Here is a 12,559-nt window from a genome sequence, read left to right as displayed (position 1 = left end):
AACAGTGTCATTTTATGGAGCAAACTGATTCTAAATTTTATATGGAAATGCAAAAGTTCAAACATAATAACTAATATTCTTGAAAACAAGAAGAAAGCATTTGATCTATTAGGTATTAAGATATAAAATAATAATAATGTAATAAAATCATAATTAAGATGGTGCTATCAAGGCATCATAACTAAGATAATACAAGGAATGACAATTAAACTAATAGAATATAGTAGCCCAGAAACAGACCTACATGTACATAGTTTTACAATAAAAATGGCATTGAATAGCAGTGAAGAAATTATGGTCTTTTCAATAACTAATGGTGGGACAACTTGATAGCCATTTAGAAGAAAAAGAAACTTCCTCACTACTGAATAACAACATAAATTCCAGATCTATCATCTGGAAACTAGAGTAACAAAGGTTTGAGAGGTAATATATGGGAGATGAAAAATATCTCCTTGTTTAAGAGGACAACATATGGGCAATATCTCTCAAATAATGCCCATATATTATAGTGTCTTCTTACACAGTACATAAAAAAATAGGAAATACTGATCGGTTTAACCGTATTAAAATTAAGACTGTTGTTTTCCTAAGTTTACCAAACCTAAGCTATTCACAACCCTTTTTCAGTCTCTACTAGTTCCCTACTTTGAAAGATCCATTTTAAACCAGTTGGACCCTTATCTCAAATCCTTATAAATACTTACTCTAACATCCTCCCTTTGATTAATTACCAAGACTCTGTGTCAAGTTGATGGTCTCCTTTGCTACGCTACAATAGGTTTAATGAGCTTTGTTTAGTCAACAGGATTCCTTAGTGACCTTTGTTGTGGGAGAGTGGACAACTGACAGTCCTTATCTTTTTGAGAAATATACTGAAATCTTAAAAAAAAAGTTGGTAGAGATGGGGTCTTGCTATGTTGCCCAGGCTGGTTTTGAACTACCAGCCTCAAGCTATCCTCCTGCCTTAGCCTCCCAAAGTGCTGGGATTAGAAGGTGTGAGTCACTGTGCCCAGTCAGTATATCATTTTTTTTTTCTTTTCTTTGAGATGGAGTTTCACTCTTGTCACACAGGCTGGAGTGTAATGGCACCATCTTAGCTCACTGCAACCTCTGCCCCCTGGGTTCAAGTGATTCTCCTGCCTCAGCCTCCCAAGTAGCTGGGATTACAGGTCCCCACCACCAAGGCTGGCTAATTTTTGTATTTTTAGAAGACAGAGTTTCATCACGTTGGCCAGGCTGGTCTTGAACTCCTGACCTCAGGTGATCCACCCACCTCAGCCTCCCAAAGTGCTGGGGTTACAGGTGTGAGCCACTGCACCCAGCCCACCAAGATTTTTATAGATTAAATTCTAAGATCTGCTCCAAAATTAATTCAATAAGATAAAGTAGAAGTAGATAAGATTAGTCATAAATAGTTGATACTGGGTAATGATACATGGGAGTTCATTAGACTAGTCTGTCTACTTTGGTTTTATGTTTTAAATTCCCTACAATAATTTTTTAAAGTTATATTTGTTTTTGTAGTCCTCAAGAGCGGACGTTCACTAAGGTCACAGCAAAGTTGCACTATATGACTCTGATTACCTGGCTTTACCCAGAAAGCGTCTAGCCAAACCTAGCCTAAGTTATGCTGGATTCTGCAGTCTTGCTACAACGACAGAAGGAAGGGAAGGCCAGAGTGGTTGTAGACTTTAGATAAATAATTCTTTATTTTATTTATTATTATTATTTTTTGAGATAGAGTCTCGCTCTGTCGCCCAGGCTAGAGTGCAGTGGCATGATGTCAGCTCACTGCAACCTCCACCTCCCAGGTTCAAGCGATTCCCCTGCCTCAGCCTCCTGAGTAGCTGGGATTACAGGCGTGAGCCACCACGCTCAGCTAATTTTTGTGTTTTTGGTAGGGGCAGTGTTTCACCATGTTGGTCAGGCTGGTCTCGAACTCCTAACCTCAAGTGATCCATTCGCCTCAGCCTCCCCAAGTGCTGGGATTACAGGCATGAGCCACTGTACTCAGCCCAAAATAATTCTTTTTAAGACCCTTCTACAACACCCCAAATGTAGAACTGAGTTGCTATACTAAATTTGATGTTTAAATCTTGGTTAAAACAACAACAAAAAAGGGATAAAGAATATTTTCTGTGTTTTTTGCTTTATTTATTCAGAGAGTGAAACTGTGCTACAGTGAGCTAAATTTTTAGCTGTGCTTAGAATGTGCTCCCTTCTTTTTACTGTGGAAAAGTGAAGTATCTTATCATTTCTTAGAAACCTGGATGCTGAAATTAGTCAATATTAAGATATTATACACATCCTGAGTGATGCCTGATTTAAGATTTTGAATAGCTATTCATATAAGTTGACTTTTCTGTGCATTTGTATCGGGGAGGATCCAGTTCAGGTTGATGTCCTGGGAAACAGTGAGGCTCTCGCTTAAATCCTGAGGGAACCAAAAAAGGGAAGGGAAGACAAATGAAAACAGTCAACAATAAGGAGTTTTAGAAACTGATCTTGCTCCTATTTCTAGGGAATAGACAGTAAGTTCTGTTAAAATTGAAGAAAAAAACCTGTTTACTCATTCATTTAGTTATTCACCTTTTTTTTTTTTTTTTTGAGACAGTGTTTCACTCTGTCACCCAGGCAGGAGTGCAGTGGCTTGATTTCTGCTCACTGAAATCTCTACCTCTCAGGTTCAAGTGATTCTCCTGCCTCAGCCTCATGAGTAGCTGGGACTACAGGCATGAGCCACCACACCCAGCTAATTTTTGTATTTTTTAAGTAGAGATGGGGTATCACCATGCTGGCCAGGCTGGTCTCGAACTCCTGACCTCAAGTGATCTGCCTGCCTCAGCCTCACAACGTGCTGGGGGTTACGCGTGTGAGCCACTGCACTCAGCCTCACTTATTCACCTATTCAGTTTACTTTTATTTGAGTTCCTTCTATGTGCCAGTCACTGAGTTGGGTTCTGAAAATGTAAGAATTAGAAAAAACAGTACACGTACTATGCGTTGAAAGTGGCATTTTGTTGTTGTAGCTTGTATCATATGTTGTTTCAAAGTAGTGTCCAAACTGCAAAGAAAAATTAACAGACTAAATCTGGAAGTCTACAGTTAACACATCAGGAAATAAAGATCAATATGGCATGAATTCTCATGGATTGTCATATTTTAGATGGACTGAGGTCTATGGTGTTAGTCTATATCCGTCTAACTTTCATATCTTTTGTATGTTTGCTTGTTTAGGAGAGATTTAAGCGCAAGACTCAGATAAATGACAAGTCTAGATAGGCAAGGACCAGGGGAAAAGCTAGCCTAAGTCAGAAGACGTTATAAATTTCCATAGATGAAGAGATACAGTCCAAACAGAAGTAAGAGAAAAAGAGGACTGCCCTTCCTTTTGAAACCTTACAGATAATAAAATATTCAACTTGACAGTAAAGTGGCATAGGTGGTTCAGCTGCGGACTGTTCCTCTGTCCCAAACACTTCACTGAAAACTGAGAGATCCTTGCACCAGAAGTTATTACATACCTGCATTTCAAATGGCCATTGCATTTCTTTTGCCAACAAAAGGAAACAAACAAACAAAAAAGAGAAAGAGTACCTGGGAAGGCAAGGGTTTGGGCTGCACGATATTCCTCAGGTCATATCTTTCCTGGTTCCAGTTGCCCATCAGGGTACGGTTCGAATAGGCATTCTCATTAGTGGTGCATCTCCATCCATACTGGAAAAACTTGGACATATTATTCCAATCTGTCCACACTTCACCATGGCCATCTGCATTAATGATGCTGCCACAATGTGGGTTTGTGAGGAAACAGGCGAGGTTCTGTCTCTGGGAAAAGACAAGAATAGAAAAGCTTATTGCATAAACCAGAGAAGAGAAAAAGCATCCTTTCCGCCCTTGTTTTACATAGCCAGGTAAAACATAAGCACGCCGTACTAATGATCCAAGCTTTGTTATGGTTCTGTTTCTTCCTCTCTAAGTCCTGGAACCCTTTGATCTATTCTTTCAATCAGCAACAGCGGATGACTACATGGATTAAATCCACACCCCCGCACCCCAGGCCCCGTGAAAAGACAGGAAAAACTTCAGTATTCCCAATACAATATGGAGAATTAGCTAAATTTTTAGGTAATTTTGAGATGTAGGCATTTAGGGACTAAGGGCACTGCTACAGTCAAAGAGAACAGAAAGAAGTGAGAGTTGAGTAACTAGATAACACAATAAATGAGTAATAAATGATCATTTCCTTCCTGCTAGCTCAAGTGATGCCTTCCCTGAAGTTAGCGCCTCTCTCCTTTTATCTCACATAAAACTTTATCTTCTTATCTTTCCCTGTATTTATAACTTTGTACCATACATTAGAGTTCTTTAAGTCTGCATTATATCTCCTATACTGAGCTGTATGCCCCTTAAGGACAGGATCTGTTTTATTCATTATTGTGCCCTGTCCTTCTGCCTATTCTCCCAATCAATCTGGTTTGCATATACCAGAAGATCAATGTCTGATTTCATTTTTTTTGTAAGGTAAAAGCTCAATCTTTCTTTTTTCCCCAAAATGTGAGTCTGACCCCCTGGCTTAGGAACAAGGTGATACCTTTCCTGAAGAAGAGTAACTTGATGCTGAGTAGGTTGAGCCGTTTGAAGATTTCTTATGAGAGTGACAGAAATTTTTACTTGGCTGTTCCATGTTCTTTAAAGATGCAGACAAACCTGACATTCCCAGTTCTCCAAGCAAAGAAAGATTCACCCAGATTACCATGGGCAAGTGGCCATGATTTGGAAATCACCACCCACTTGCCTTTCCACAGGCAGAAACAAAGCCAATAACGCATCATTGAAGGATGACATCCCAGGTAACTACCCTCATACCATCTGCCTTTGTGAAGACAGGTGCATGCACTGATGTTACCAAACAGCATGATGACCAGAGTAGCTGGTCCCATGAAGTCCAACGGGCCTGGTATTCATACTGGAAATCTAGGTGTAACTGTCTCTAGGGCTGGAATGACAGACATCCCATCCACTCAGTTGTTCAAGCCAGAAGCCTGGGGCTTATCTTTGACTCTGACTTGTCTTTAATATACATCCAGTCACTAGGTCTTGTTGATTTTTGAATCTGACCACTACCCTCCATTCCCATTGCCAAATTTCAATTCAAATCACTGTCAGCTTTGTCTCCATTATTGCAGCTGTCTCTTGTCTTATCCTGCCATCAGCCTTGTTCCTCTCCAAACCTTTCTCCACAGGATAGCAGAATTTTTCAAAATGAAAGTATAATTGTATCATCTTCTCATTTAAAATCTTTCAGTGGTTTTCAACTGTTTTCAGAGTAAGGTTCAGCCTGTTAAAATGGCTTACAACAGAACAGAGAACCAAATACAGCATGTTTTTGTTACCAGAAGGGGTCCTGATCCAGACCCCAAGAGACAAGAAAGAACTTAAGGTGAGTCTATAAAGCATAAGGAAGTTTATTAAGAAAGTAAAGGAATACAGAATGGCTACTCCATATGCAGAGCAGCCCTGAGGGCAGCCGGTTGCCCATTTTTAAGACTGTTGATTATACGCTAAACAAGGAGTGGATTAATTCATACCTCCCATTTTTAGACCATATAGGGTAACTTCCTGACGTTTCCATGGCATTTTTAAACTGGCATGGCACTAGCAGTGAGGATGAACAGAGGTCAGTCTCATCGCCATCTTGGTTTTGGTGGATTTTAGCTGGCTTCTTTACCTGTTTTATCAGCAAGGTGTTTATGACCTGTATCTTGTGCTGAGCTATCTCATCCTGTGACTAAGAATGCCTTAACTTACTGGGAACGCAGCCCAGGTCTTAGCCTTATTTACCTAGCCCCTATTCAAGATGGAGTTGCTCTGTTATAAATACCTCTGACAATCTCACTTATAAGTGGGACCTAAACATGGAAACAACAGATGCTGCAGACTACTAACTAGAGTGGGGAGGGGGGTGGTGTGGGTTGAAAAACTATTAGGTGCCATATACCCATATAACAAACCTGCAACCTACCTGGGTGCAATATATCCACGTAACAAACTTGTACATGTACCCCCATATATAAATAAAAGTTGATTTCTTTAAAAAGGCTTACAACGCTCCCTGTGACCTGCCCCCTGCCTAACTCTTCAGTCTCATCTGTTACTCTCCCTCCAACTGCGTTTCAGCCCAATTCAACTATTCTGTTTCTCCATCAAGCTTTTGCATATATTGCTCTTTCTGCCTCTTCACGCCTCTTAACCCAGTTAGGATGTACTTTTACCCTCTTAGCTTTCAACTCGGGTTCACTTCATCCAAGGACTCTGACCCACTTCGCCCAAAAACTTGGTAACGTTCTCCTTCTGTGCGCTCCCATTGCACACTGAATCACTCCACGCATAGCACACACCCTGCCATATCAGAGTTGCCTCTTTTGCTCTGTGCATTCCCCACCAGACTGCAGGCTCACTGAAATCACAGGCCACGTCTTGTTCATCCATATATCGTAACCACTCTCACAGTGGCCTGGCACGCAATAGACCTCAATAATCTTTCTTGAATGAATAGAAGATAGGAGATTTAAGCACCTGGAGGAGAAATTTTGAGCAGCAGAGACACTGGGAGGCAGCCATTTCGGACGAGGTGAAAAAAGTTTCAAAACCTTCTGCGTCAAGAGCATGCGAGACACAGTCCAATCTCTCCTTGGCCTCAGCCCCGCCCCGTTTCTTTCACTCAGAACTCGCCTCACCCCTGTGACTGCTTGTGACCTCATGCAGGTGTGATGAAGTCGCTCAAGGCCATGCTTGGGCTAAAGGCACTATGATCTTCCCGAGGGGCTGAAAGGGCGAGGGGACAGGAAAGTGGGCGTCTTGCTTTTGCATTCATAGTTATTATCCTCCCAAGGAGTCGGTGCACCCGTTCGTCTAGACAACCGGGCGCCAAGGGTGCCTCATCAACTAGCGACGAGTGAAGAGGCGGCAAGCAGAGATCCGCGAAGGAAGTGACGTAAAACGAGCGCCACAGAGAACGCGAGCTGGGAGTCCGTGGAGGCCATGGCCCCTCGGCGCCTCCTGTTGGTTGGGGAGGGGAATTTCTCCTTCGCCGCCGCTCTGAGCGAAACCCTGGATCAGAACACTCGTCTTACCGCCACCTGCCTCCAGCGCCAGGCCGAGTTGACCCGGGATCCAGTGGCCCGGGAGAATCTGCGGTACCTGCGCGAGCGAGGTAGCGAGCCCGCCCCTCTGCGAAGCCCCGCCCAGCGGTTGGCGCGTCCCAAAGTGGAAAGGGTGGGGGCGTGGGGATGTAACCCACGTGGAGACTGTTCTTGATCGTCCCACGGATATTCACATAAAGCCGGCTTTGTGCCCAGACTTGGGCTGGTCTGCACGGTGTAAGTTAGGAAGAGTTTTTCTGTTCCATGTCTTAAGGCGTCCTCCCATCTCTATTTTGCGCCCCTATACTATCTTTGCCAGGTATTGATGTACGTTTCGGTGTGGACTGCACCCAGCTGACAGATGTCTTTGAACTGCACGACAGAGAATTTAATCAAATTTATTTCAACTTTCCGCATTGTGGACGCAAAGCTGGCGTAGCTAAGAACAGGGAACTGCTTGCCAAGTTTTTCCAAAGGTGAGGAAAGGAGTGCCCTCACAAGGAAAATGTTTAAGATGTCCATAACATAGTTACTGTACCCAAACATAAGGCACACGTGCAAGCTACTATATGTTTAGAAGAGAATATAAAACATCAAAGGAACCCCCAATTTAGTTGGAAAAATATATATAAATCCTAAATGCTAAATGAAAGTACAAATAGTGTACTCTTGGGTGTGTAAAAGAGGATCATTTGTTTTTGACAGTGCAAAATAATGAGAGCCGTATAGTCTAATGGCTAAGAACGTTCACTTAGAAGCCGGACTGCCTGGATTCAAATCCCAGCGCACCACTTAACAGTTGTTATTTTTTTATTTTTATTTTTTTTGAGACAGAGTCTCACCCTGTCGCCCAGGCGGGAGTGCAGTGGCGCAATCTCGGCTCACTGCAAGCTCCGCCCCCATTCTCCTGCCTTAGCCTCCCAAGTAGCTGGGAGTGTAGGCGCCCGCCACCACGCCCGGCTAATTTTTTGTATTTTTAGTAGAGACGGGGTTTCACCGTGGTAGCCAGGATGCTCTAAATCTCCTGACCTCATGATCCGCCCTCCTCGGCCTCCCAAAGTGCTGGGATTACAGGCATGAGCCACCATGCCTGGCCAACAGTTGTTATTTTAAGCAAGCTTACTGAATCTTTACATGCTTCCGTGTTCTCAAGTGTAAACTAGGGATATTAATAGTAACTAATTGGGCCAGGCGCGGTGGCTCACGCCTGTAATCCCAGCAGTTTGGGAGGCCGAGGTGAGCAGATCACCTGAGGTCAGGAAATCGAGACCATCCTGGTTACCACGGTGAAACCTGTCTCCACTAAAAATACAAAAAAGTAGCCAGGTACGGCGGCATGCGCCTGTAATCACGGCTAGTTGGGAGGCTGAGGCAGGAGAATCACTTGAACTTGGGAAGTTGCGGTTGCAGTGAGCTGAGATTGTGCCACTGCACTCCAGCCTGGGCAACAGAGCAAGACTCCATCTCAAAAAAAAAAAAAAAGTAACAGCCTCATTAAATTATTGTGAACTGAAAACAATGCTCTACATGATTATACCACAAGTCATGATACTATTGCAGGTGTCCAAGGGGGCACAGCTGTCAATAAACTTTTGACAGAGGCAGTATTTTAAACTAGTATTTGAATTTCAGGAGGGCAATGAAAAGAACTTTCTAAATGGGAAGAAACAGCCTAAGCAGTGAATCATATATAGAAACTGTGCAGATATTGACCTTTCTGTGACATATGCATGAACAACACAAATGCAAAGCAGACCCTGGTCAACCAATAGTATCAGTTAGTGGGTTGAACATTTAATTTACGTTTGTATTTACTTCCAGCTACTTTCTTTGCATTTTTTGAGGTCTAATAGATTCTTGCACATAGGTATGATTGGATTTTAATTATTTCACAGGCAAACCATGTGTATGTTGCCAACTCCTGTGGTAATTTCCACTTGTTTATGATAATTGTTTCTTTTCTCCCTATTAGCTGTGCAGACGTTCTTGCAGAGGAAGGAGAAGTCCACGTGGCATTATGTAGAGGACAAGGTGGAACTCCTGCGGATAAGCCCCAGAGAGAATGGCACAACAGTTGGCAAGTGGTTGCCATGGCAGCCCTGGGGGGACTCATTTTAAGTGATGTATATCCATTCAGCTGTAAGGCTGTGCCAGGGTACAAGTGCACTGGATATAGGTAGGTAATAGCATAGGTCTAAGCCTTCTGCTTTTTCATCTCCCTCACTAATGATAACAAAATCTCATAAACAGACTCATAGACCCTGCCAATTAACTGATTCAGTCTGTAAAAATACTTGCTTATTTTAATAATGACAGATTTCATATTGGTGTCTATTTTGCCAGGAGTCAAGATAAGTCCTTTCATGTAGAAGGTGCTTTGAACCATGTCTTCACCAGGAGCTTACCTTTCAAAGTTTCTCAACCCAGAATCTTCAGGATCAAAGTGGGTAACCAGTGGTTTTCCTTTCCAGAACCAGAAGCACTTGTAGGAAAGTTGAACAGGTAATCAGTTATTTTGCTGGAAATCACTTCCATCTCCAGTTGTATCCTGATTGTCTTGATGGCAACCATATATTGAATGGATGGTACATAAATTGTTAGTGATGTGGGTGCTATGTTTATTTGTCAGCCTGGCCTCCTTAAGCGTCTCTAGAATTAAAAATGGTCACATTTTCTGATATATTGCAGGGATGGTGGCTGTCAGAGTTCTGAAATACACCTGTTTCTCCTTATGGTAGATGATTTCTTTGTTTCCTTTCAAGATCAATTTAAGGGTAATTCTTTTCTGTCCAGCTATTTGTTTTTTTAATTCTAGCTACATTATAATTATTTACTATCTTAAGTTAGAAAAGTTATTTTTGTGTATGTTTAAACAGGGGTTTCCTGGAAGCACCTTCATGTCATCCTATCAAAACCATAAATGAGAAACTCATTGCTGAATTAGGCAAAGCTTTCCCTCTAAAAAGGCTGGAGTGTTCCTTCCCTTTGCTGCCACAGGAAGATGCCAGTGTTCTTCCTTTCTGGAATTGTGACTTTCTATCAGCTGCTTTTTGGATTAGTCTCCATGAGGATAACTCAAATTCTGAGTCCCTGACTGGTGGGACATCACAAGATGTGGAAGACTTTCTAGTGTCATTTTCAGAACTTAGCCTTCCCAAGAATCCTGGAAGAGATGGTAAAGAAGAAGCTTGTGAAGGAACCTATGGCCAGGCCAAGGTCTGCCTTAGACCTTCTCTCCTAGTGCATGTTCAGGATGTCATTGAAGTACCAGACTTCCTCTCAGGTTCTCTGCACATCCTCAGTGGACCTGTCTTTCAGAAGTGCCACATTCTGCCTTTCACAATGCCAGCATTTCATGAGACTTTATTTATCCTTGGGTTTAACCAAAATCTGAAGGATGGCTGTCTTCAATCACTGCTGGATCATCTGAAGGGCATTCTAGATAGCCTGCTAACCCAGACATTGCTGGAGAGCTCTAAGCTGAGCAGTTTAGTCGAATTTGTCCTTCAATCAAATGGAAAGGATTATATGATTCGTGTGAAGACTCACAATTTTAGCCCAGATTGTACTGAGGATCTAATTATTGGGTCTGTTACCACATCTGCCACTAGTGTTATACATAAAGACCAGTGTTTTGTGTTTGTGTCTATGAACTTGGACTTACTAGCCATGCTTGTCTGGTGTATCTCTGACTGGAGAATGTTGTGGACTTTTGATAACCGTTTCCTGAAAAATTTTGTCCCTGGGAAAATAGAACCCTTCAAAAGTCATTCTCTGTATCCTCCATGTTATGTGCATGATATTAGTTTTTGGATAGATGAGAAGAAAGGATTTGATGAACTAGAGTTTCACACTGTGGCCCGAGCAGTGTCCCAGGACACTGTTATATCCATACAGTTTCTTAGCCGTTTTCAACATCCAAAGACTCAACAGGTCAGTCTCTGCTATAGATTGACCTACCAGACCTGTGACAAGGCCCTCACCCAGCAGCAAGTAGCATCAATGCAGTCCCAGTTTAGGAAGGAGATTCAACAACGCCTATATGTTATACCTCGGTAGTTTAGTAAATCCTTTTTTGCAGTGTGATCCTTCATTGCGGGGGATGTGGAGGAAAATAACCAACTTGTAACCAGTAGTCCTTTCTGGATTTTTTTTTTTGTAAAATCTTTCACTTTGTGACCGTAGCTACTGTTTGTTGATCTTTTTTTTTTTTTTTTTTTGAGACAGAGTCTTGCTGTGTCGCCCAGGCGGGAGTGCAGTGGCAGTGGCGCGATCTCGGCTCACTACAGGCTCCACCTCCCAGGTTCATGCCATTCTCCTGCCTCAGCCTCCTGAGTAGCTGGGACTATAGGCGCCCGCCACCACGCTGGCTAATTTTTTTGTTGTTGTTGTATTTTTAGTAGAGAAGGGGTTTCACCATGTTAGCCAGGATGGTCTCGATCTCCTGGCCTCGTGATCCGCCCACCTCGGCCTCCCAAAGTGCTAGGATTATAGGTGTGAGCCACCGTGCCTGGCCTACTATTGGTTGATCTTAAAAGATACCTTGACTCTATCACTGAAACTTATAGATTATAATGTGATTGGTGACATTTGGAGTTGTGTAATATTCTGGTCCTGAGAAGTAACTAAACAATAAACAAAACAGCATATTGTACTTTAGATGCTCTATTGCTGAAGAGGCAGTAGAACTTAGGTGTCTCATCAAATATAAGTATGTTTTCCACACTGTCAATTACTCTTCCCTTAACTTTGTTGTATCATTTCATTAAATCACCTTATGAGAGTAGTTTTTGGAGTCAGACTAACATGTATTAGCTTGGTAAGTTGCAAATATTCCACATTAGTTTTGGTATTATTATTATCATCATCAACATTTTAATTCTGTGGTTGAAATCCGTAGAACTAATAAAGTGCCAGATTTAGGGTTAACATTTGGGTCTGTTTGACTCTAAAGCCCATGTTCTTTCTGCCACTTTCTGTTACTTCTTCCCTAGTCTTTAACAGTAATTCAACTGTGATTAAACTTTGCCTCTCTAGATTTTGGGGCCTTCTATTGTAAGTATCTCTAAGGGACACTGGAAAATTAACTTAGCCTAGGATTCTGCAGAATGCAGTATTCTAATGTGAAGTAACGTATGTTCCTGTTAATAGTTAGACTCCACATTTGGGATTATATTCTGTGAGGGACATGACTGTCTTATTTATTCTCGGAGAAAAGCATTTGGGAAGGCAAGAATGGAAGAACAGAGACAAATTAGGAGGTTATTGCAGTAATGCAAACGAGATAATGATGACCTGGACCAAGGTGGTAAAATGTTGGGTTGGATAATATTTGGAAGGACTTGCTGATGAATTAAACGTTCGTGTGTGGGTGAGAGAGGTTTGGGGTTAGAGACATAAAGGGATTAAGT

The 12,559-nt window shown here is 42.1% G+C and overlaps 3 protein-coding genes across 4 annotated transcripts in view; 2 read left to right on the top strand and 1 right to left on the bottom strand.

Moving 5' to 3' along the window:
• Positions 1-2,139: 2,139 nt before the first annotated feature.
• Positions 2,140-12,559, bottom strand: part of CFAP68 (cilia and flagella associated protein 68) — a 162,074-nt gene continuing 151,654 nt past the window's right edge. Inside the window, exons 2-5 of one of the 2 annotated variants that reach the window (XM_050757755.1) lie at positions 6,583-6,705; positions 3,601-3,831; positions 3,001-3,067; positions 2,140-2,437 (exon numbers count right to left, since the gene is read on the bottom strand). In XM_050757755.1, coding sequence (XP_050613712.1) covers positions 2,328-2,437; positions 3,001-3,067; positions 3,601-3,831; positions 6,583-6,627 — 453 coding nt within the window. In that variant the 5' untranslated portion in view covers positions 6,628-6,705 and the 3' untranslated portion in view covers positions 2,140-2,327. Of the gene's footprint in view, positions 2,438-3,000; positions 3,068-3,600; positions 3,832-4,597; positions 5,427-6,582; positions 6,706-12,559 lie in introns of those variants that run through there. The other variant, XM_050757754.1, reaches the window with a different exon arrangement.
• Positions 7,047-12,077, top strand: FDXACB1 (ferredoxin-fold anticodon binding domain containing 1). Its single transcript, XM_050757715.1, has 5 exons — positions 7,047-7,219; positions 7,468-7,624; positions 9,121-9,324; positions 9,492-9,650; positions 10,025-12,077. Exons 1-5 carry the CDS (start codon positions 7,048-7,050, stop codon positions 11,205-11,207), a joined length of 1,875 nt encoding a protein of 624 aa, XP_050613672.1. The 5' UTR covers position 7,047; the 3' UTR covers positions 11,208-12,077.
• ALG9 (ALG9 alpha-1,2-mannosyltransferase) overlaps positions 9,563-12,559 on the top strand; it is a 100,898-nt gene continuing 97,901 nt past the window's right edge. The window contains exon 1 of the mRNA XM_050757705.1: positions 9,563-9,650. The gene's annotated coding sequence lies outside the window, so the exon portion shown is untranslated. The remainder of the gene's footprint in view (positions 9,651-12,559) is intronic.

This window comes from Macaca thibetana, chromosome 14 (assembly GCF_024542745.1).
Source record: "Macaca thibetana thibetana isolate TM-01 chromosome 14, ASM2454274v1, whole genome shotgun sequence".
NCBI classification, from domain to species: domain Eukaryota; kingdom Metazoa; phylum Chordata; class Mammalia; order Primates; family Cercopithecidae; genus Macaca; species Macaca thibetana.
Note: the sequence above shows the minus strand (reverse complement) of the source record. Positions and strands in the feature narration are given on the sequence as shown.

Coding starts and splice junctions, on each gene's coding strand:
- FDXACB1 (XM_050757715.1), top strand. CDS start 7,048: ATGGCCCCTCGGCGCCTCCTGTTGGTTGGGGAGGGGAATTTCTCCTTC. Junction 7,220..7,467: donor GCGGTACCTGCGCGAGCGAG/GTAGCGAGCCCG, acceptor TATCTTTGCCAG/GTATTGATGTACGTTTCGGT. Junction 9,651..10,024: donor CTTGTAGGAAAGTTGAACAG/GTAATCAGTTAT, acceptor ATGTTTAAACAG/GGGTTTCCTGGAAGCACCTT.